The sequence below is a fragment of the Octopus bimaculoides genome, chromosome 1, assembly GCF_046866305.1.
Source record: "Octopus bimaculoides isolate indiv1 chromosome 1, ASM4686630v1, whole genome shotgun sequence".
Taxonomy (NCBI): Eukaryota; Metazoa; Mollusca; class Cephalopoda; order Octopoda; family Octopodidae; genus Octopus; species Octopus bimaculoides.
Window position 1 is genome coordinate 128,317,493 of NC_142928.1, and position 22,359 is coordinate 128,339,851.

General features: G+C 35.0%; 1 protein-coding gene across 4 annotated transcripts in view; it reads left to right on the top strand.

The window, feature by feature from the left end:
* The window catches only part of LOC106882199 (uncharacterized), a 164,318-nt gene that overhangs the window by 126,771 nt on the left and 15,188 nt on the right, over positions 1 to 22,359 (top strand). For 2 of the 4 annotated variants that reach the window (XM_089357806.1, XM_089357793.1), the window contains exons 4-5: positions 16,872 to 16,963; positions 22,209 to 22,235. In XM_089357806.1, the coding sequence (XP_089213932.1) occupies positions 16,872 to 16,963; positions 22,209 to 22,235 (119 nt within the window). The remainder of the gene's footprint in view (positions 1 to 16,871; positions 16,964 to 22,208; positions 22,236 to 22,359) is intronic. The other 2 variants (XM_089357812.1, XM_089357800.1) reach the window with 1 other exon arrangement.

The window sequence follows — 22,359 nt, forward strand, 5'->3', positions numbered from 1 at the left end:
CATCCTCCAATAAACTTACCCTTCATATTTCAAGTATGCATACTGACAATCAGGTCATGAATACGCGAGTATGTATTACAGAGCGCAACGGACTTTTAATTCCATATTTTGCTCTCATTTTTTAACACTTGCATCTTTATACTCAAATCCGTTAGATCCACTCTTGAATGCATTGGCCACATATATCGTATTCCAGCTGAAACTTTATACCCGAACTTAATTTTTACTGGTAGCATACTCGACTCACAACCCGAATCGGTTCAAATATTCATGCACTCTAACATCGAAATCTATATGCGCTTACATCCAGACTTTTAATCATTTAATGAAAGATTCAACTAAGACACGGCTTAGTTCCATCTAAGCCATCAACTATTCTCTGATAAAACTCTGCGTTTACATCATACATACGAAGGGGTACTGCTGAAAAGTTCCAGGCTCTGGGTTAAAAGAAAATAGAGGATCAATTAATTATTTTATTCGACATATTCCTCTCACAGATTCACACACTTATTGCAGTGGTCCTTCAGTTTTCCTAAACTCTATAAAAAAATATCGGAAGGTTGGGTCTCCAACAAGGCCTTTTGTGATGCCTTTAAATCTGTGTATTATATCTTATCGTATTGTATGTTCGAGTTACATTTTGGATTGATATATACCCTGTCTTATTCCAAGGAATTTGTTAATTAATTACTAATCATTAGCCAAATATTTAATTTATTTAAGTAACTATCTACTTGCTTAATTATATATCTAGTTACTTAATACATTTAATTATTTATTTATGCACGTTCATAAGTAATTACTGAATCGTTCTTTTAATTAGTTACATATTTAATCATTTCAATAATTTTACTTAAACACCCAAACATAGTTTCCCTGCCCACAAGTAATTCTCAGACATCATACGTAATCTCCTTAACACTGTTTGTATTACTCAGCCACTCACACAGCATCTATTCATCTCATTTTATTTTATCTCTCTTCACATTATTCTAAGTTGTAAACATATTTATATATTTTGTCAGTCAGTTTCAATTATCGGTCCCTGATGGTAATCTTGGAATTATTTCCTCTTAACCAATGCTTGTAAGATTTTGGCATGGAGCTGAATCACATCACATCTGACGCATTAATAAACGCTAAGATTCCTTTAACCAATGAGATGTGAGTGTTTTTCCGCCATGTCATTGCACGTCTGTTGTAATTTTGTTTCATCACAGCAGGCGTGTGACGAAACGTCCTTGCACAGAGAAACTCGCGAATAACGGTTCCATGTCTTCACCAAATAATATTGTGAGCGTGCGTATATATAATATGTGTATGGGTGGGGTGCAATATTTCCAGTGTCGTTCTTTATTTTCCTATTATTTTCAGTGTGAATATTAACGTGTGTATATATATATGTATACATTTGTATTCATGCTTGTGTGTGTGCATGTAAATATATCTGTCGATCTATCTGTTTATCTATATGTGTGTGTATGTATGTATGTATGTATGTATGTATGTGTGTATGTGTGTGTATATATATATATATATATATATATATATATATATATATATATATATATATATATAAGCGTGTGTCTGTGCGTGTGTGGTACGATAGTGTTATGGTGAGTAGGTGTATGTTTGCATTGTTTCAGTGGGTATTAGTGCGATTGTTCTACTGTTGCTGTGAGTGTGCGGGGGCCTTTGTTTTATTGTTGTGGATGTTGTTATATTGTAACATGTATTAATAGGCCCTTCTCTTTATGGATGTATGTGGTGTATGTATGATTATATGTATGTGTCTATTGTATGTATATGTGTCATTTACATGAGTGCGTGATAGGTTTAGGTCTGTATGTGTTTTTGAGTGGTGTATTTATGAGGGTGTTCGGGGGTGATATGAGTGGAGCATAAGCCACGCTTTTTGGGCATGTCACACTATGTGTATATTTAAGTTGTGGGTATATTTTTGGACGAAAAGAGTGATATTTTCAGGTTAGTGTGTGTTTTGTGGCACTTGTCTCCTATGTCAATCACCAGTGGACTCTGAGTCGCTTGGCAGCTTTCAATTACCATCGATAGATATCTTTCACCAAGAGGCATGAATGTTTCTAGTTTAAAATGTCCACCGATGACATCCAGCTTTCAGTTCTTGGAACAAAAATTCTAAATTGATTATAGGGTGATGAGTCAACAAGTTGTCAATTATCGGGAGTCTGTCATATTTTTCATAGTGATTCAAATTTGTGGGCGGACGGGCGTGTGTGTAACATTGCCAGAATTGCATTAAAAACACTAGGATCCCTCAGTGGTACCAACAAATATTTCGACCAAGCTTAAGTTATAACCACAGTGTGTACTGCTCCCATTTTCTGCTGCACACACTAACACCTAAGACCAAATCCTGATGAAGGCCATTAGTTGCTTTTCTTTTGAATTTGGTTTTAGTTGTTAGTCACCGAATGGCAAATTGCCTTCAGATAATTTGCCAATCATTTGAATACATTTTCTTTTTTATTTGAGCCTAGGATTGTCTGATACACAATATTAGAAGGCAGAACACATTATTGCAGTACTTAAGAGTGTAAGTATATCTATCTTTCTGTATGAATGTGAATGAGAATACGGCGATGTTCTTAGTGATAAGTGAAATCGTTTTGAAAGGAGTACATTGACATATGGGAAGTTTCTATGAATCAAAAAGCAACAGAATGAATGTAAATTAAACAAAAACGCAAAAAGTTTTTTTTCTGTTTTTAAGATTTAAAAAAATAGCTTTAAAAGAACACTGGCTCGCTTGGGTTTCATTCTATCCCGGAGAGATATCAAAATGAAGAAAACTCAAAAAAGGAGGCGAAATTGTTAAAGAAAACACAAAAAGGAATGTGTAAATAAGTTCTTGATGTGAATATTGTGTCAGAGACTGGTACGAGTTTGGATGAAATGATGTGTGATTAATATAGCAGGAAATTGCCAGAACACCCATAGAACAAAGATAGAAATGCTATAATTTAAAGTATCAGTATTAAAGATAGCACCGTATGGTATGGGTCAACTCCCAGCTATTCAAATCTGTTGCTCGGTTTTTATTCCCAGTAGAAATCGTTGGATTTCCGACGAATCTTGCTAACAGATTTTGTCTCTAAAAATAAATGTTTATACAGATATATACATCCATGTAATGTTATACATTTAATATTCTTACTTAAAATGAATAATTGTAAATTGTAATTTTTTGGTAATAGTTTGATCTTGAAAAAGGGAATATATCTTTGACCTCCCAGACCACTCAATATTGAATCAGATTAGTGAAAGCAATGCGATTATTGTTCCTCTTGAACAACTGCGTGATGATTACCAGAGAACAAGTATGGATGGAGAGGGAATTACAGTGTGTTGGCATACTGGCGATGAAGGATTGGACATAGTGGTTGAGTTCAGACATTGGTGGGGCAGCCACAATATAAACGTCGAGAAGAGAATCGATTCAGTGAGGTCAACATAGGTGGAATTAGTACGAGACCACCTGTCTCTGAACAGGAGTCACTGCAGTTGTGGCTGCAGCAAAGAAAGTAGAGCAAAGAGGTTGCACATCCGAGATGACTGGGTATGGTGGTTAGACTATGTTGATGAGCCATCAAAAGCGAATAAAGGTTTCTCAAATATGAAAGTAACTTTAAAAGAAAACTGACTCACTTTGGTTCCAATAAAAAGCTTAAAGACAGTGGAATAATAAAAGTACGAAAAACACAGGATGTACATGCTACTCGGCCAAGTCTTCTCACTTAGGATGTCTAGTGCGCTCTATTAACATCTTTTCGTAAGCGGAAACAGAATTCTATTTTAGAATTATGTACACAAGACAATTTTTAATATGGAAACGATGTTTTAAAAGAAAGACCAAACAAACACTAATTTTTCTTCCCTATCGAAGATATTTTCTACAACTGGAATTGAAGTCGTAGGAATCTAGAATGGTGAGGGAAATGAAAATACTGTAAGTTCAAGATAATATTGAGTTTGCCGACGTCATAAGAATTTTAGACGTGATGTAATTCTTTTTTGGAATACTGGATTTCGAAGCACAAAAAGAATCATATTAACAGTGAGTATATTTATGGATCAAATACACACATAGTAAGTTCAAGATTTTATGATGAACTAATTAAGCCTTCTTAAATTTTAACATGCAAGTTTTGCTTTTAGTAATGAATTATACTGGTTTTGGTAATTACTTATAGACAAGGTTAAACTGAGTTATTTATAGCACTGTGTCTTCGATATGAATATAGGGAACTAACTACATACACAAGCTTTTCTACAGTACTACATCTGTGTCTTGATGCTATTGAAGATTACAAGTTTGTCTTGTTCTCACTTGAATATCTTTCTGAGATCTCTCCTTGAGCAGTCATTGTCTAATAAAGGTGCCATCTACATTGTATACAGATGACACCCATCGTAAAGTTTTAGTGAGAGACGTGGTTATTATCTGGATAGGAAAAAAAGAACTTAGATCCTCATCGGGGAGGAAATCTGACTGGTGTAAAGATATTTTGGCAATGTGAAGCATTAATGCTATGTCTTTATGAGAGTCTATTTCAGACTTGTTATTTAATATGAGTGTAGAATATGTCTACACTACTCTTTATCTCTGTGCATATCTGTCACATTCGTGCTATTTTCTGTGTGTAAAAAACAAAGAGGAAGGGAAACATATGTGCGTTTTTAATTATGTGTGTGTTAATGATGGGTTTTGTCAATAAATTCATGTTACAATGTGGAGGCGCAATGGCCCAGTGGTTAGGGCAGCGGACTCGCGGTCATAGGATCGCGGTTTCGATTCCCAGACCAGGCGTTGTGAGTGTTTATTGAGCGAAAACACCTAAAGCTCCCCGAGGCTCCGGCAGGGGATGGTGGCGAACTCTGCTGTACTCTTCCACCACAACTTTCTCTCACTCTTACTTCCTGTTTCTGTTGTGCCTGTAATTCAAAGGGCCAGCCTTGTCACACTATGTCACGCTGAGTATCCCCGAGAACTACGTTAAGGGTACACGTGTCTGTGGAGTGCTCAGGCACTTGCACGTTAATTTAACGAGCAGGCTGTTCCGTTGATCGGATCAACTGGAACTCTCGACGTCGTAAGCGACGGAGTGCCAACAACAACATGTTACAATGTTGTTGTTGTTGTGGATGTCCCAATACAAGTTCAATACTGCAATTCAAGATGAAGTGATAGAATGATTTCAGTTCAAATTGATGTGAGATTTGTCACTCCTGGGGAGACTTTGGCCTTGAGGACCATGCCTCGAGCAGGTTTGGTAGAACAATTTGCATTCCATTTAGAATATGATTCCATGTCGAAAATTCTGCTTCACTGAAACCCTTATATCGCAGTCGGAATGTACGTCGATTTTATGTATGTCATATTCTACGTATGTCAATGATGATGATGATGACAAGAAACGACGATGAAGATGATGATAACGACGACGACGACGACGACGACGACGACGACGACGACGATGAATCTACTCGTGATTAGGTTAGATGCACCAACTGCCGAAATAACATTCCATAGCTCTTGTTAAGACGATTAGTGCCGTGATGTTTTTTTTATCTGTTGTTATTACTGAATTTCTTTGGCTTTACTGATGTTGTGGTGGTGGTCGTGGTCGTGGTCGCGGCGGCGGCGGCGGTGGTGGTGGTGCTGCTGGTGCTAGTGCTGGTGCTGGTGGTGCTGGGGTGCTGGGGTAGTGGCGGCAGAGGCGGAGGCGGTGGTGGTGGTGCTGGTGGTGGTGGTGGTGGTGGTGAAAAAACATGTATCTGCTACTGGATTTCTGGGGGTTTTTTGCAGTGCTACTACTATTGTTTGTTTTACAGTTGTTGCTGTTGTTTTTTATGTATTTGTCGCTGTTACAGTTGTTATTGATGATGATGATGATGATGATGATGATGATGATGATGATGATGATGATGATGATGATGATGATGATGATGATGATGATGGTGGTGGTGGTGGTGGTGGTGGTGATGATGATGATGATGATGATGATGATGATGATGATGGTGATGGTGGTTGTGGTGGTGGTGGTGATGATGGGGGGGGGGGGTCGTGGTCTTCTTTGTGTTGCAATGTTTGCTGGATTTTTTTTTCCTTGTTAATATTTTGCTTGTGCTACTACTACTACTGTAATTTCTGGTGTTATTATTATTATTATTATTATTTGTTTTTGTTGTTGCCGTTGTTACTGTTGCTCTTATTCTAATTCCCATTTGTGGGGGCGTTGCTGTTAGTCGGAATGTTATTATAATTGTAGCTGATGGTGATGGAGGTGGTGGAATTGTCGCTTAAACAATATTAGATTTTTTTTTTCTAGAGTTATGTTTAGCCCACGACGTTGCTGAATCCGTGTTTACCCATAATGCCATTTCTACCTCAACAAAATGTTCATACCATCTGCTTGCTTCAAGTTTCTTTTGATGTTTTTTGTATTTTTTCTTTTCACATTTCTTAAGCATTTCTTTTATTTGCTCTCTTGCTTCTGTCCGTGTATGTATGTATGTATTACGTATGTATGTATGTATGTATGTATGCATGTATGTATGTATGTATGTATGTACGTACGTACGTATGTATGTATGTATCTATCTCTGTATCTATTTATCTAGTGTGTGTGTGTATGTGTGTGTGTGTGTGTGTGTGTGTGTGTGTGTGTGTGTGTGTGTGTCTGTGTGTGTGTGTGTGTCTGTCTGTCAGCCATTTTCTTAACCAAATTCACTCTGTCTCTTTGTGTTAATACTTCCATTTCAACTTACCCCAACCCCTAAAATTTCTGTCTTACAGGAAATAAAACTGCCCCTAGTCTCAGCGACTATTCCGTTTGATTTCAATTCTAAATACATTTATTAAATACCGCTACACTCTTAAATGCGTGGCTACAGTAATAGAATAAGTATCTTTGTTTTGATTCCCAGATGGAATAATTACTCTAACTCTGCTTCTAAATGTTCCACAATTTTCTGTTTGTACTGCAAGCCATAACTTCAAGTTCTGAGATTTTGTCTACCACTTACACACTGATATTTATAAACCCTATGCAATGTGATCTCTCTCTCTATACATGCAACTTCACTACCTTCTCATAATATCTTCAAATTATTTATTAATCAGAAGTGTTAAAACATCCCATAAGCATTTGGTTAACTGCAATACCACTAGCAGCCCAAATCGTCTAAATAAAATAAGGTCATATCACTGCCTACACTAAAAAGAAAAACTATAATCACTGCATCCTACATGCTTTTTTGTTTGGTCAGTTAGTCAGAGAAGAGAGAGCGTCTTTCCAGACTTGTGAGATAACTGCTGTTGCTGTCTAGTTTAGCATATGTTTAAACGTGGAAGGGAAGGAAATTCCAGAAAGAAGTTCTTATGAAGGAGAAAGATTACCAGTGGTTTTTTATGCATATGTAATGGAAGCAATCGTAAGAATTTTGTGCTGAGTGTGCCAGGATAAACAGAGTATAGAGCTTACTAGTTCAGTGGAATAGTGACTATTGTATGCACAACAGTAGAAAAAGGAGGGTAATAGCGCATTTGTTTGTTTAATTATAATGAAGAGTTTAGGATTTCTTTCATTTTGGGGGTGGGGGTTGTTGACAATATGTCGAAGGGCCTTCTTTTGAATATCCTACTTTTAACCCTGCTATACATACGCTCGTGGAAATACTTCCCCCGCCCACACGGTAACCAATAATTAATTTATATATGATTTATTACTTACAAGGTACAAGTGCTCTGTTTAAAGTGTGTATACGTACTACAGCTATTAGTAGTATAGTAGGATATATCCGAATATATTGTTTATACAAGACCACACTGTCAAATTGCTCCAGTTTTGTAAAGCCTCTATTCTCCTCCCCCATCACATTAATACATCGCAGGCCATATCTTGACTCCCATTTGACCGCATTAGCAGTACATGTCTTAGTCATACCATCAATATTTCCATGATATCTATAATTTACATTACCTTGTACTAAATATGTTATCCAGTTATTTGGATGTCCCTCTGGTGCAACTCACATTCCATATGATTACTTCTACACTTAAAGTAACCTTATTCAAATTGACCAAGCAGTCACTTCGTAATGGCCCTGACATCGCATTGCCTAGAAAAACTGGGGAAAGCTACTGACAAAATAAAACATTACGGAGATTTTGTTATTTATTTATGAAGTTAGAATTTAATTAACAAAAGGTAATTACATTGCAATTAATTTTAGTCGAGTTACATATATATGCTTATGTGAATGTGAATACAAATATGTGTGTGCGTGTTTAACAAAACAAAATAAATACAAGAAAATTACATAAAATACAACAGAGCTGAAGAATTTATTGTATTAAGAATATATATATTTCGGTGTTGTACTTGTTTGGCAATGACTTAATATATGACAGGATGTAAGAAACTGAAATATTTACACTGTATAAGAGCCGTTTTAACCTTTTAAGAACACACAAAAGCTATTTTATATTAACTGTTTGCTTGTTTCTCAGCGTCAAAATGTTCGTTGCATTTCTGCTACATGACACAATTCTCTTGCAACTATTAAAAATTATTGACAGATGAGCATTGAAAGGTATCAGTCTGCGTGTTCTTTATTTTTTAATTTGTTGAATTTTCAGACATACGGTCTACTGCATAGTTCTTGTTTGACATTGTCATATAGATTGCCGTTAGTCTATTTTAACACATTGGCTCCCGTACGTCTTGCCGGTGGGTCGTGGTGGTATGTTAGTGAGTCCCGCACGACCCACTAGTGGGTCGTTTTTTAAATTTCTTTCCTATGGGCTTTCTGAGAACTGGCATGCTCCGATTGCTTTGATTTGTGCTTTTGCTACACTAAGAGAACAATGTTTTGTAGATTTTTTAAAATATTTTTTTCGTTTTTCTTCTGATTTCGCCATGTAATGAGGTAAAATAAAAGATTGAGTATTGAGAAAATTTTATTTACCATTGGAACAAAAATAGCTAGTTCTTTTTGAAAAAAATTGGTAGATTTTCCAATAGAAACAGAAGGGAATGAAAAATATTTTACTTGCCATGGAAACCAAAATAGTTCTTTTTGAAAAGATTTCGTGATCGTGTAGTATCGTGTGGTATGTCGTGTGGTATGTCGTGTGATATGAACCAGGGTACCACACGCCCCTCCAGTGGGACGTGGGTATCTAATTCTACCTATGTGATCCTTGCTTCACATATGGTTTAGTGTAAAAATATTACGCCGTTCATGTCAAAATTAATTAAGGTATCGTTTTGGAACCCTGGGATAAAACGTAAAATGAAGCTCAGGAGCCAACGTGTTATATTCAATACCTTTATTCCCTCTATTTCATTTTTCTCTCGCTCACTGTTTCTATCTCTTTTTTCTTATTTTCTCCTCCCTTTCATCTTTCTACTTCTTTTTTCTTTATTTCTCTGCCTCTGAAAATCAAGTTGTAAGGTAGTAGCTTTAGCAGAAGATTTCATTAATATAGAGCTGCTGTCAAATATGCTGGTCAAAATTTGTAGATTTGAGTTCAGTAATACTACGGAAAATGAGAGCTTACCGTATGTACACATTTTGATCTGGAAAACTATAGGTTTCACTCTAATCAAATTAATTTCATGATACCGCAAATCACCCAGACCCATGCAAGGAGAAAGAGCTCTTCAGTATTGTAAAAACCCAGATAGTTAAGGATCCCTATGGTGTTCTCAACAGGAACTACTCTATCTGGTAGAGTATAATTGCACCAAATTGTTTCCAATACCATTTGTCAGAGAAACCCAAACAGATAACGATGGCTGTGGCCAAAATATTTAATGCACACATTTCTGTTGTGTTTTACAATTCTATAAAGTTTATCAGAAATGACTGCAAATTTGTCATTAAAGGTTCTGACACTGCAATATTTTCTCTGACACAGTGAAACAAGAATGAAGTTACCCAATTCCAATAAGCACAATGCATCAACATCAATGGAGCTTTCTTCGTCTTTCTTATTCATGAATTCAATAATTGGAAAATGACCAGTTTACATCCCTTAAGCAACTACTGCACTGCTGTAGACAAAGCAGACACAGAGTCAAGAGGCACAAAACCTCCGGGATATTTCAGTCTGTACAAGTATAATTCCGTCAGGTTCCGTCTTTATTATACATGGAACAACAAGAAATGGAAATGAAGAAAGCAAGGTACTTCTCATGAAGGATTACCTGGCATAATTTGTGACAGTGCTATTTCTACAGTCACTTCAGTAAACATGGATTCTTTTCATAACTTCTTCATGCATGCAAGGTTTAAGGTCATTTCAAGATCTTCAAGTAGTCAATGGCGAAAGCTGCATTACCCTCAGGTAAACAGCTTATACGCGGATTACTGGAGAATGATGCCTGATGAGATGAAACATAATCAAACATTTCTCGATCTCAAAAAGCCAATTGGGTTTTTGCTTCGCCAAGGTGTTCAACTGTTGTGAACCAGCCAATCTGATCTAGCTTTGACTTAAATATCGTGAAAACTTCGCTGAAGATTTCATGCATCACGTTCATCAGACGTACTCCAGTATGGAATAAAGGTTCACCGATGAAATCTACAATGCAGCTCTCATTCACAAGCTCAATGATATAAATGGCCAAATGCATGAAAAAAATACTACCTCCCTAATCCTAACTGTATTAAAATCAATAGTCTAGTAAAAGGAATGTGGAAGTTCCACCCGACCCCTCAGAATTTCTTTAAGCTCTTATTGGTGAAACCAAAAACATTGCATATCCTGAGAAGCTGACATGGCAATGTTTAGCATTGCCAAGACTATGATAGGTACAAATATATTATATAAGCTCCTGTTAATATGGTCTCTTTATTACATGTCTTATAGTTTAGATATTTGAATAAATGTGTTTTATCTGGGCACGCAAGCTTCCACACGTTATAAGAATAATTTAATTTCTATTGATAGTTTACTTCCGGACAAGAGAAACCCAAAGTTTTTTTTTTTTTTAGACTGAAAAGGCCTTCATTAAGAACAATTCTGAACTATTTACATTATTTACATTTGACGGATATTTGTCCTCATCTTGTTTGTTATTAACACAACGTTTCGGCTGATATACCCTCCAGCCTTCGTCAGGTGTCTTGGGGAAATTTCGAACCTGGGTTCTCATTCCTAACGATGTTACTATTATTATATTATTATTATTATTATTATTATTATTATTAATCAGGTCGCTGCCGTGAATCGAACTCGGAATCTTGGGGTTAATAGCCCGCGCTCTTAACCACTACGCCATATGCCCGTGGGCAATTATGGAGTGAATTTTAGGGCTTATAAATCTATTATTTTTCTATCCTTCTTCAATACCGGTTCCCATATGCTATTCATATCTGCACTCGGTCTGCTTAGGAGGTTGTTGTGTCCTAGCATATGTGCTGCTTCCTCATCTCTTAAATATAGAACTGAATTCTGAACTATTCATAGCGATTTCCAGCTGGAGCGACACTGAGTATATTCTAGTATACATGATGATCGCTTCATCTTGTTAGACGATAGCCGTCTCACATTCAACCTAATTGTTTTGCTTTACTTCTATCCTTGCATATGCACGCATCCATCGACATAGGACTTTATAAAATATAAATCGGATCAAGAAATGAAATGATAGTAAGACATTTCTACGTCATTGGATTTAAGTGACAAAAGCTTGTACAAGATTTTTGCCAAGCTGTCTGTCGCCATAGTAGTCCAGTAACAAGTATTTCGACATGACTAGGACTATTTTGAATGAAAGTTTTGTCAAAGACTCTTTCTCTCAGCAGAGATGAGACTTTATCAAAAATAACAGAGCCTCTTCTACTCTTAGGATGCCATAGATGGGATCCTGACAGGTACTACTGTTCTGAGTCAGAACGAACCTGAGAGTGATGGTAATTAATGGATGACCCCATGCTCCCCATAACTCCAGAACTCCTGAACTGGAACCTCACTCCCGGATGCAGTTTAATGTCTTACCCAGGACATACATACATTTATCTGCGTGTGTGCGCGTATGTATGTGTATGTATAGGGTGAGACATATGTTTGCTATTGTTGTCAGTAATAATTTAGCATTGCCTTTAGAACGACACAGTTGCTTGCTTGGAGCCAGTAGTAATATCTTAGGACTTCGAAGCATTTGCATAACTTTCTGTAATAGTTTCCTCGATAAATTTCATTAAAAATATTTTTTAAATGAAGATTTTCTTCTGCAATTCCGAAATGCAGTGTGTATGGATTTCAGACGCTTAATTTGTTACCAATCGCAATTAATGTTTAATTGGCGATCATTAATTTTCATATTCACTACGAACAGTCAGATGTGTGATAACATCATGTAATTAAAATGTCTTCCAAGAGGGGTTGCAAACAGATTTATATTTTGCCACTTATTAAAGAATGTTGTAGCTTTGAGAAAATTTTCTTTAAATACACAAATATTGGAACTATTCATAAATATTGTTTTTGTTATACATTCTTTTTTGTGTTATGTCTATAATCACAAAGGGCTATTTAGTAGAACTGACTCAGTTTAAACGTGCACATATCTTTTCGTTCCTATTTCCCAGAGGTAGTAATTGTAGCATAGCAGATGAATTTTTTCAATGAAACATTATGTTTAGCCATGCAAATATTTACAATTTTTTTCTTTATAACATGAGCAATCATAGAGTCATCATCACCATCATCATCATCATCATCATCATCATCATCATCAACAACAACTTAACCACTTTCACTTTGTATTCCTAATCCTTGAAGATTCTTCATAGTGTACATGGAAAAAAGATTACTTATTCATTTAGGAATTGACTTAACAGATGAAGCATTCTTTGTTCTTGATATAAGACGGTTGAAGAACTAAATTAGTTTAAATTCTTATAAGAAGGTTAAAGTTGGAAGTAAATATACGGTTTTCTTAAATAACATCGCAAACGTCTGGTCATTGTACGTCTGACATTTATATGATGTAATTTAATTCATTCTTTCATCATTTAATTTGAAGAAAATGATAAAGTGACCTTATGTTTTCCAAGTTCTCATAGACTAGGACGTAGAAAGATATGGAGGAGGTTAATATCGTTAGCTTTCAGTTAAAATACCCACCAAATAGTGGTTAAGTGAGGAAAAATATAGACAGTGTGAGTGTTCTAGAGAGAGCATGTTCTAACATGACAAAATATTTAGTAAAGGAGTTAGTGAGTGTGATTCATTACATAAGTAACGACATTTCGGTGGTGTTCTTGAATCATGAGCTTCATATCACTACAATCTTTCGTGTAACAGCTTTGTTTTGTTTGGGGATTTGTTTGTTTGTGGCGGGGTGCGTGTGTTTTATATACATTCAAGCTGGCTTGTACTTAAGTATATTGGTTATTGTTTTCACTAGGTGACTGCTATATATCATTTTGTTAATATCCTTTTGAATGTCGTCGTGTCATTGTTTTCCATGGGCCAATTTGAGGGGCGTTTGTATCTAATATTTAATATCGTTGTTATACTTTATTTCTTTAGTTTGTCATTCGTTTCTATCTGATATTTCATTGATAGTGATGTTATTTTGATTATTTTCGTATAGTTACTTTTCATTAGTCAATTTCGTCGCCTATTTTGTCTCTACTAGTCGAGTTTGCTTTTCTCTCCCGTTTCACTGAATTGTTATTCGGTTAATATCTATATTGATTATTTGAAGATTGTCTGATGTCGCTCAATTATATTATGCTGAAGACGATTTCTTTTTCGTTTATTGATCCAATATCTCTAAACAGATTCTTTTTCAATGGTTTATATATTGATCACTTTGTTTTACTAGGAAAATATTGTTATTCTGTTGGGGTCGACATTACCGTGCTTCGACTGACATCACCACTGATACATCATTATTTCCTCTGTTTGAAATTTGGGCCGATTCTCTAAAGTAGTACTAAATAATATAATCTAATACACATTCAAGGATATATCCACAAAATACACAGGGAAGTAGGAATATTAATGTTAAAATAAATATCAACTTCAGAGTATTGAGCACTCCGTAACTATTATATATACATATACTGAAAGATGTATTGAGAAATATATTAAGTTCCCACTTTTTAAACCTGTGGTGCACTCTCTTCACATAGACACAAGTTGTGTGCATATAGCTATGTCTATGTTTGAAGTCCAGAAGATTCAATTGCTGAACACTAACAACGATTGGACAATAACAACCTTACCACCACAGACCACAATGATATGGAATAGCACAAAGCGATATTCAAGAGGTTGCTTTTTCTGTGTACACATTTCTTTCCTCTAATTATGAGACTGAAATAACAATTGAAACGGGGCTTCATGTGTGAGATAAATTAATATTTATTTTAATACTGCTTTTCGTACTAACATTTTTAGACTTGTAAAAACATCATCATAGAATAAAAATCATCTTCGGTCCATGAAGAGATTAGTACCTTATAGCTAATCATTGTCAAATAAAACTCGGGTAGGACCAAGCTTGACAGTCTAATTTGCTTTGAAGTACATCCACAAACAATTAAATAATTTATTAATAGTGTGCAACGCAGTATTTTTAATAATTTGAAATTCAAATTGTGCATTTTTTTATGAACATTCAATTTTAGCCTTGCTCTTAAATGTAAATTAACGATGGTTTCGACACGGAGTTTATCTCCTCGAGGGAAAAGGAAACTGCTCTAACCAATGCTTATTGATGCAAAACTGTCATCATCTCTCTATATGAAGCTTAGTTTCTTAACTTTTTATCTGGTGTATACATATTAAGGCCAAATTGTTCTATGTCTTTTCATAAAAACACAATTTCAACCATGCTCAGAAAATAAAGAAGGTAGTTACACCACAATTGGAATGAATCAAACCACTTTTTACTTTTGTTCGTCCATCAAGGTGCTTGATGAATTAATTAACTGACATTGTCAATGCATGGACTGTTAAGTAAATTAAATAGGTCACTCTGCCTTTGTCTGGGTTTGTATACCCTAAATTATCTATAAGCTACTTTCCGTGCTCAGGTGAATATTCTTTTTATGATAGAGATCAAACAAGACCGGAAAATTTTCAAATCGATTCAATTATTTTCTTCTGCTCGCTGTGGTATCTATGTTTGAAGCATTTTGTGAGCCTTTCATAGTAAGAGCAGCAAAAATCTAGTACAGTATCCAACACCGGAAATGTGTGTGCATGTGTGCCTCTGTGTGGTGTGTGTGCACGTGTGCCTCTGTGTGGTGTGTGTGCGTGTGTATGCGTAGACGGGTGACTTAATAGTTAGGATGATACACTAATGAACGTAAGATTGTGGTTTCGATTCATGGACCGCGTGATGTGTTGTTTTCGTGAGCAAAACTCCATTTTACGTTGCTTCAGTCCACTCACCTGGCAAAAATGAGTAATCCTGTGACGAACCGGTGTCCCGCCCAGAAATTGGGCTGGAGTATATACACCACAGTATCCGGGAAGCCTTGCTTATGACTCTATGACACAGGGAGAACCTTTGATCCTTTTGTGATACACACACGCCCACCCCCATATATATTATATATATATATATATATATATATATATATATATATATATATATAATTAAGGTTCAGTTGAATTAGGTACTTAAATTGAGGCACCAAGCCAGTTCGGCAAAGTCCGTGTAGCTAGAAGTTAGGTGAACAAAATGCAAATAAGTAACAAAGATGTCCAGGTATCAATGCATTACGGCCAATTAAATAGAGCCGCCTGAAATGGCCGTAATGCATTGATACCCGGACATCCTTGTTACTTATTTGCTTATATATATATATATATATATATATATATATATATATATATATATATATATATATATATATATATATATATATATCACTTAGTGGACCTGGAGGACTTTTGCTAGCACTCTGCTAATATTTGACTTGAGGCCGTTTAAAGGAGAGACTTGAGCCAGGCAGGGAGGAGATTACAGAAGGCTAACATTCTGAGAAGAAAGGACTAGATACAGTGCTTAAAGCAAAGCCAAGTTTAGACACAACAGGGGTGACGAGTGGAGGAATGACAAATGGGTCAGGAGTGCCTCAGTGGTGGAGATATGAGATCAGTCAACTCCGGGAGCAGAAGCCAGTATGTTCTTGTGCGTAAGTACGTCTTTGCATTAGACATCTATATGTGTAATGTCTGCGTGATTTGTGTTCAAAGCAAGTGAAAAAAAAAACAACAACCTTTAGAGATACAAGAAAAGAGAAAATGCAATGGGTATCTACATAAAGTAAGAAATATAGCTACAAAATAGAGAGAGAACTGATAAGAGCGAGGAAAGAGAGAAACGATGCATACTGTTACCGAATGTAAGAAAAAAAGACTGAAAGATAAGGAGAAAGAAATATAGATTCAGTTTATTGGGAATGATAAACTTATCGTTAGACATTCTGCATCGAATAACCAAATGAAGAGAGTAGAAAATATATCAAATGATAAAGAAAAACTCGACAAATACGATGATGTTTGGCTAATGTATTAGTTATGCCTTTACATAAGTTATTGCTGGAATTTCCTTTTAATGTTGAGAAAATTTAGGAAAAATATCGGGAAAGAAAAATATTAACACAAAAATAAAATTATGGACCACTGTGAACAAAGATATGTAGAGACCTTATAAATCTAGAGAGCATTGCATGTCGTTGTTTATATGAATAATGTTAACTGTTTCTGCACACCACTATATGTCTTGTAAAGCTAACTTTTGACAAGATGTAAAATATTTGCTTCTCTTTCTTGCTTTCTTATCTAGATTACCTGAAGACACGAAGAAAATATATCAACCTGGTAAGCCTTGCTCAAAATGTCCGGAGAAAACAAAATGTGTTAACGACTTATGTTTAAGTAAGTATAGTTATTCACATAATTTATCATAAAATAAATTATCATTCGCTTCTAATAATACTTCATACACACATGTCTGTGTGTTTATATATATATGATTTAGAGGCACGCCGAGCTGCGATGATAGAAAGATAGGAGTGTACAATTATATTTAACACGTTCACCTTATACGCATAAATGTGTGTATGTACGTAAATATACGTGTGTGTATGCATGTATAGGCTTGAGTGTGTATGTATTTATGTATACGTAGGTGTATATGAATATGTGTGTATCATATATAAATATATATTTAGATATATATATATATATATATATATATATATATATATATATATATATATATATATATATATATATATATATATATATATATATCATACTAAGCAAGTTTGCAAGTATTATGGAAGCCTTCATTTAAAATTTCATAATTTGATGTAAGATCATTATGAAGTTAAACGTTTATTTTGAATTCTTTTCCGCGCTTATGTTGCTTCGTGCGTGTAAATATTGTACATGTGTATATGTGTGTGAATGTATGTATGTGTATATATATATATATATATATATATATATATATATATATATATATATATACATGTCTCATCGCAGCACTTATGCTGATATTACCTGCTGTAATTCATACATGTTTATTTCCCTTATCTTTCACGAACTGTTTGGAAAAAGTCTGGTGCAGATTGTATAATCTCCAAATAATGTTATCGATATATTTTCAGATTTACTCTGAAACTGATTTTTTTTTCTTTTTGCAGCATTTTTTTCTTTTGACTTTTCTTTCATCAATTTCATTTGAAAGAAAGATTTCTAAATTAAACCCATAACATCTTCATGTCAAAATCTATATTTATATTGTCCTAAAATGTCATTACATGTTCTCGAATCTTTTTCGCACAAATATTATATCAAGTACAAACCGATCACTAGAACTTTCTACTTCCCGACGCTTTCACGTAAAGTCACACTGGTCTATTTTTCATTTAAGTTTTAGGCATGAACATCAGGAGGGATTTGCGTTTTCAAATTATGTTAATAGATTAATAACCATTAACTTCTACCAGCAGGTATTTGCTTGACATATTTTAAGGAGTCATACTCGAGATTTAGTATCCCTGTAATGCAACAGAGACTACTCGAAGGGGTATTTATTTACTGCGCAAGTAAAGGTGCTACATGAATGAATTTAATAGCCGATTAATCTACCTTCGTATCTAACCCTAACGATATCTAAAATTAAATTTAGTGAGCGATAGAATTTTGCCTGTCTTCAGCATCTACATTCTCTTCTATACGATATGTTTTAAATAGTACAATACCAATAACACAAAACATTTCCTTGCGCGATCAATATAATTTATAAGCTAATTAATAACAATTTTTTAAATATTTTGTTATCACTGGTGCAGTTATATTTAGATTATATTAAAACCTTCTGTAAAATGAATGTCAAACCGCAATTATCAGTGCAAAATTCAACAATACTTGTTAAATTGCGAAATAAGAAACAGGAAAATATGCGAAGCATTATTCTCATATTCAAATATCCAATTTAAGAATATTGAAACATATTTATTTTTTCGCCTATGTAAATATAGGGAGGTGTTTGTGTGTGCGCGTGTGTGTGTGTGTGTGTGTGTGTGTGTGTGTGTGTGTGTGTGTGTGTGTGTGTGTGTGTGTGTGTGTGTGTGTGTGTGTGTGTGTGCACTGGAGATGAACATGTTGCACTCATTAATAGTCTACCGGGTATTCTGATATTGAAAACTTTACGAAGGACCACCGAGCCAATCGAGAAAGCAATTGGTAAGCGCTTTTTCATTCACAAGGGAGATCTTTTTATCCACCTTGGATCGATCATTTTCTGCTTAATACCTATCGTTACGAAAGAGGTATCAAAGCTACATACACTATGACCTACTTAAACATTACGTTGCAGAACATTTCTATTGAGCGCGGACAACTTGAAGTGCATGTAAATCACAAGAAAGAAAAGCTGTTACTGTTTAGCTATATGGTATCAGACAACGGTATAATATATTAGCAGGCTTTCGAGGAACGGAAAGACTAAAGTGGTCCTGAAACTGTAAAACAGAAAGCAGCGGCAGTTCAACTGCTTTCTTTACGGTAGTAATTATTGAACCATCGAATGAGACTCTATGTCATCTGTTTATATATTATTAATAGCAGACAAATCTCCCTCAGATCACAACTTAGCGACTTATAAAAGTAAGGACACTTCTTGTGTGTGGGGGGGGGGTGTACAATTTCGTGTTTTCCTTAGAAGCAATGCACAGTATCAGAATTTTCAACTCGACCCAACTACAACAAACTATTCCGAATCCTCATCAGAGGAGTCAGGACAGACTAGTTTGTGTTTGCACCAAGTCATATAACTTGTAATAATGAATTCAAACTAATTATTGATATATTGAAAGCATTTAATACGTACGTTTCAGATCTTGCGTAATATATGATAGGAATATATTAACTGCAGAAGATTTTGCAAGAGGATGTATTTCCTATTATATATATTACGCAACATCTGAGACGTTCGTATTAAATGCTTTATCATTATTCTAATCTTATATATATATAATCAGATAGAAAGGAGAATAACTCCCTGTGCAGAACAATAACTTAGCGGTCTAATTAAATGACCAACATGAAATATAAAGATTGATAAAAAGAGAACAAATTTCAGGAGTCAGAATTCATTTCTTCATTAGATTTCTCAACATCGGAATACTTCATAAAAATATACGTAAATATAAATATGTAGATACAATATAAAATATAAAACATAAATATACTCGAATGACATCATATGAAATTGTATGTCCGTGTTTGGAATCAATGAGAAAACTATTATATATGCACGGTCGATATTGCATTAATCAAAATCATGAAACTAGATGAAAGTATGGTTCAAAATGATTTAAAGAGGAATCCATAGATAAATCCAGTGAAAGTTCAAATTCTTACGGCCGTTTCAAAAACAAGTGGTATGAAATGTGCGAACCATTTCCATATGAAACTGCAGTAAGAATTTGAACTTTCACTGGATATATCTATGAATTCTTTAAATCATTTTGAACCACCCTTTCATCTATTTGATAATTTGGATTAAAGCAATATTGACCGTGCATGTATAATAGTTTTCTCCTTGATTCCAAACATGGACATACAATCTCATACGATATATCGTCAATATGGACATTTTTCGGCCGGCTTGGAAACGTCTAAACCACTCGTACATTTGTGTGCAGCTCATGCACTCATCTCCATACACTTTCTGCAACTTTGTGCAGTATATATATGTTTTATATTTTATATTGTATCTACATATTTATATTTATGTATATCTTTATAAATTATTCCGATGTTAAGAAATCTTCTGACTCCTGAGTTTTGTTCTCTCCCTCTCTCTTTCACTATATATATATATATATATATATATATATATATATATATATATATATATATATATATATATATATATATATATATATATATATATATATATATATATATATACATTTTTATGTAAATGTCAGTATGTACTGTAGGCGCAATATGACTGAATGATTGAAAATACGTTTCGCAATCACACAGTTTTGTGTTCGATCCGACTGCGTGGCATCTTATACAATATCATTTTATATAGTCTCAGATCGACCCATACCTTGTGAATGAAATTGAATAAACGGAAGCAGTTTAGAATGTGAATGGATGAACTGAGCCCGTAAATCAAAGGTCCAGCCCATTCTTTTTACACAGTGTCACGTTGATTTCATTTACACGTTAAATTAATTATCATGGAATTCAATTCATCGTACCATTATAAATTCATGTCGGAAATTATGACCGAAATCCATTTACATTTTTGTAAAGTATGTATGGATTGCTTGAGATTTACATCTGATATCTTAGACATCATCAGCTTACTGTACAAAAACATCTGGTATATCAGCAATATAGGATATATAATTTTTTTTTAACTTCAGATATATATGCTCAATAATACGCGGTTTGATCAATAATTATCCGGACTGTTGCCATAGTAACGAAACTAAAGCACGCAGAGTAAAGCCGCTCGGCATAAATTGATCTTAAATTCTGCTGTTCATGCTCAGTAAGTTTTAACGTTCTAGCCTACTTCCACTGTTTACAGCAGTGCTTGGAAGGAAGGCGTGTAGCATGCGATCGTCGTATTGATCATGACAGAGAAAGTTGCAATGGCGGTACTTGCTCAGAGGCCTGCGCCAAGTTACAGAAAGGGAATAGAGAGGAGTGTATGAGCCGCACACAAATATGCGAGTAGTTCAGACGTTTCCATGATGGCCGAAAAAACAAAGGTTCTGGTAGACCTGTACCCAACAGAATTGAGAAAAACATCGCAGATGTGTGTGCAGCTGTGAGGGAAAATCGTCAAATCACCATCCGTGAGTTATCATATGATGCGCAGATTAGTTATGCTTCAGATCAGTCCATTATCATTGAATATTTGGGTATGAGACGCGTGTCTGCTAAGTTTGTGCCAAATCTGCTTTCAGCTGACCAAAAACACACTCGGGTTTCAGTTGCACAAGATCTCCTTGATTGAGTCGAGAACGATGAAAACTTTTTGAAAGCTCTGCGTAGACCTCTGAGCAGGTATTGCCAAGATTTTGGCAAAATTTGATGCAGATTCTCTGCTCAACTTTCATTGTCATGGTCAATGCGACGATCACACGCTACATAGGTTCCTTCCAGGCTCTGCTGTAAACAACGCACGTACAGCAGAGTTTAAGGTCAATCTGAGCCAAGCAGCTTTACTCTGCGTACTTTAGCATCGTTACTATGACAACAGTCCTGATACTTATTGATCAGACCATGTATACTGTGTATAAGCACATCAGAAATTCATTCACACACATTCGAGCACATACTCTCGCAAACAAATACACACACGCACGCACGCACGCGCACGCACGCACACGCACACACACACACACACACACACACACACACACACACACACACACACACACACACACACACATATATATATATATATATATATATATATATATATATATATATATATATATATATATATATATATATATATACATATACATATGTGTGTGTATCAACACACACATAGGTATGTACAACCCACTCATACTTGGGTCCATTTCTCTCATTTATTCTTTTATCATGGTTACAAATTTCTAAGTTTGAATTCCAGGTGAAGAAAATGTGACGCTGGGTTATAGTAAGTATGGTGCATGTTTGAGTTTAAGTCTTAACTCAGCATGATTCAACTTGTTTATATTAAATCTTTTTCTATTATTTCAGCTTCAATTTTTACCTTATATACGTCTTGATTTTTCTCTTTG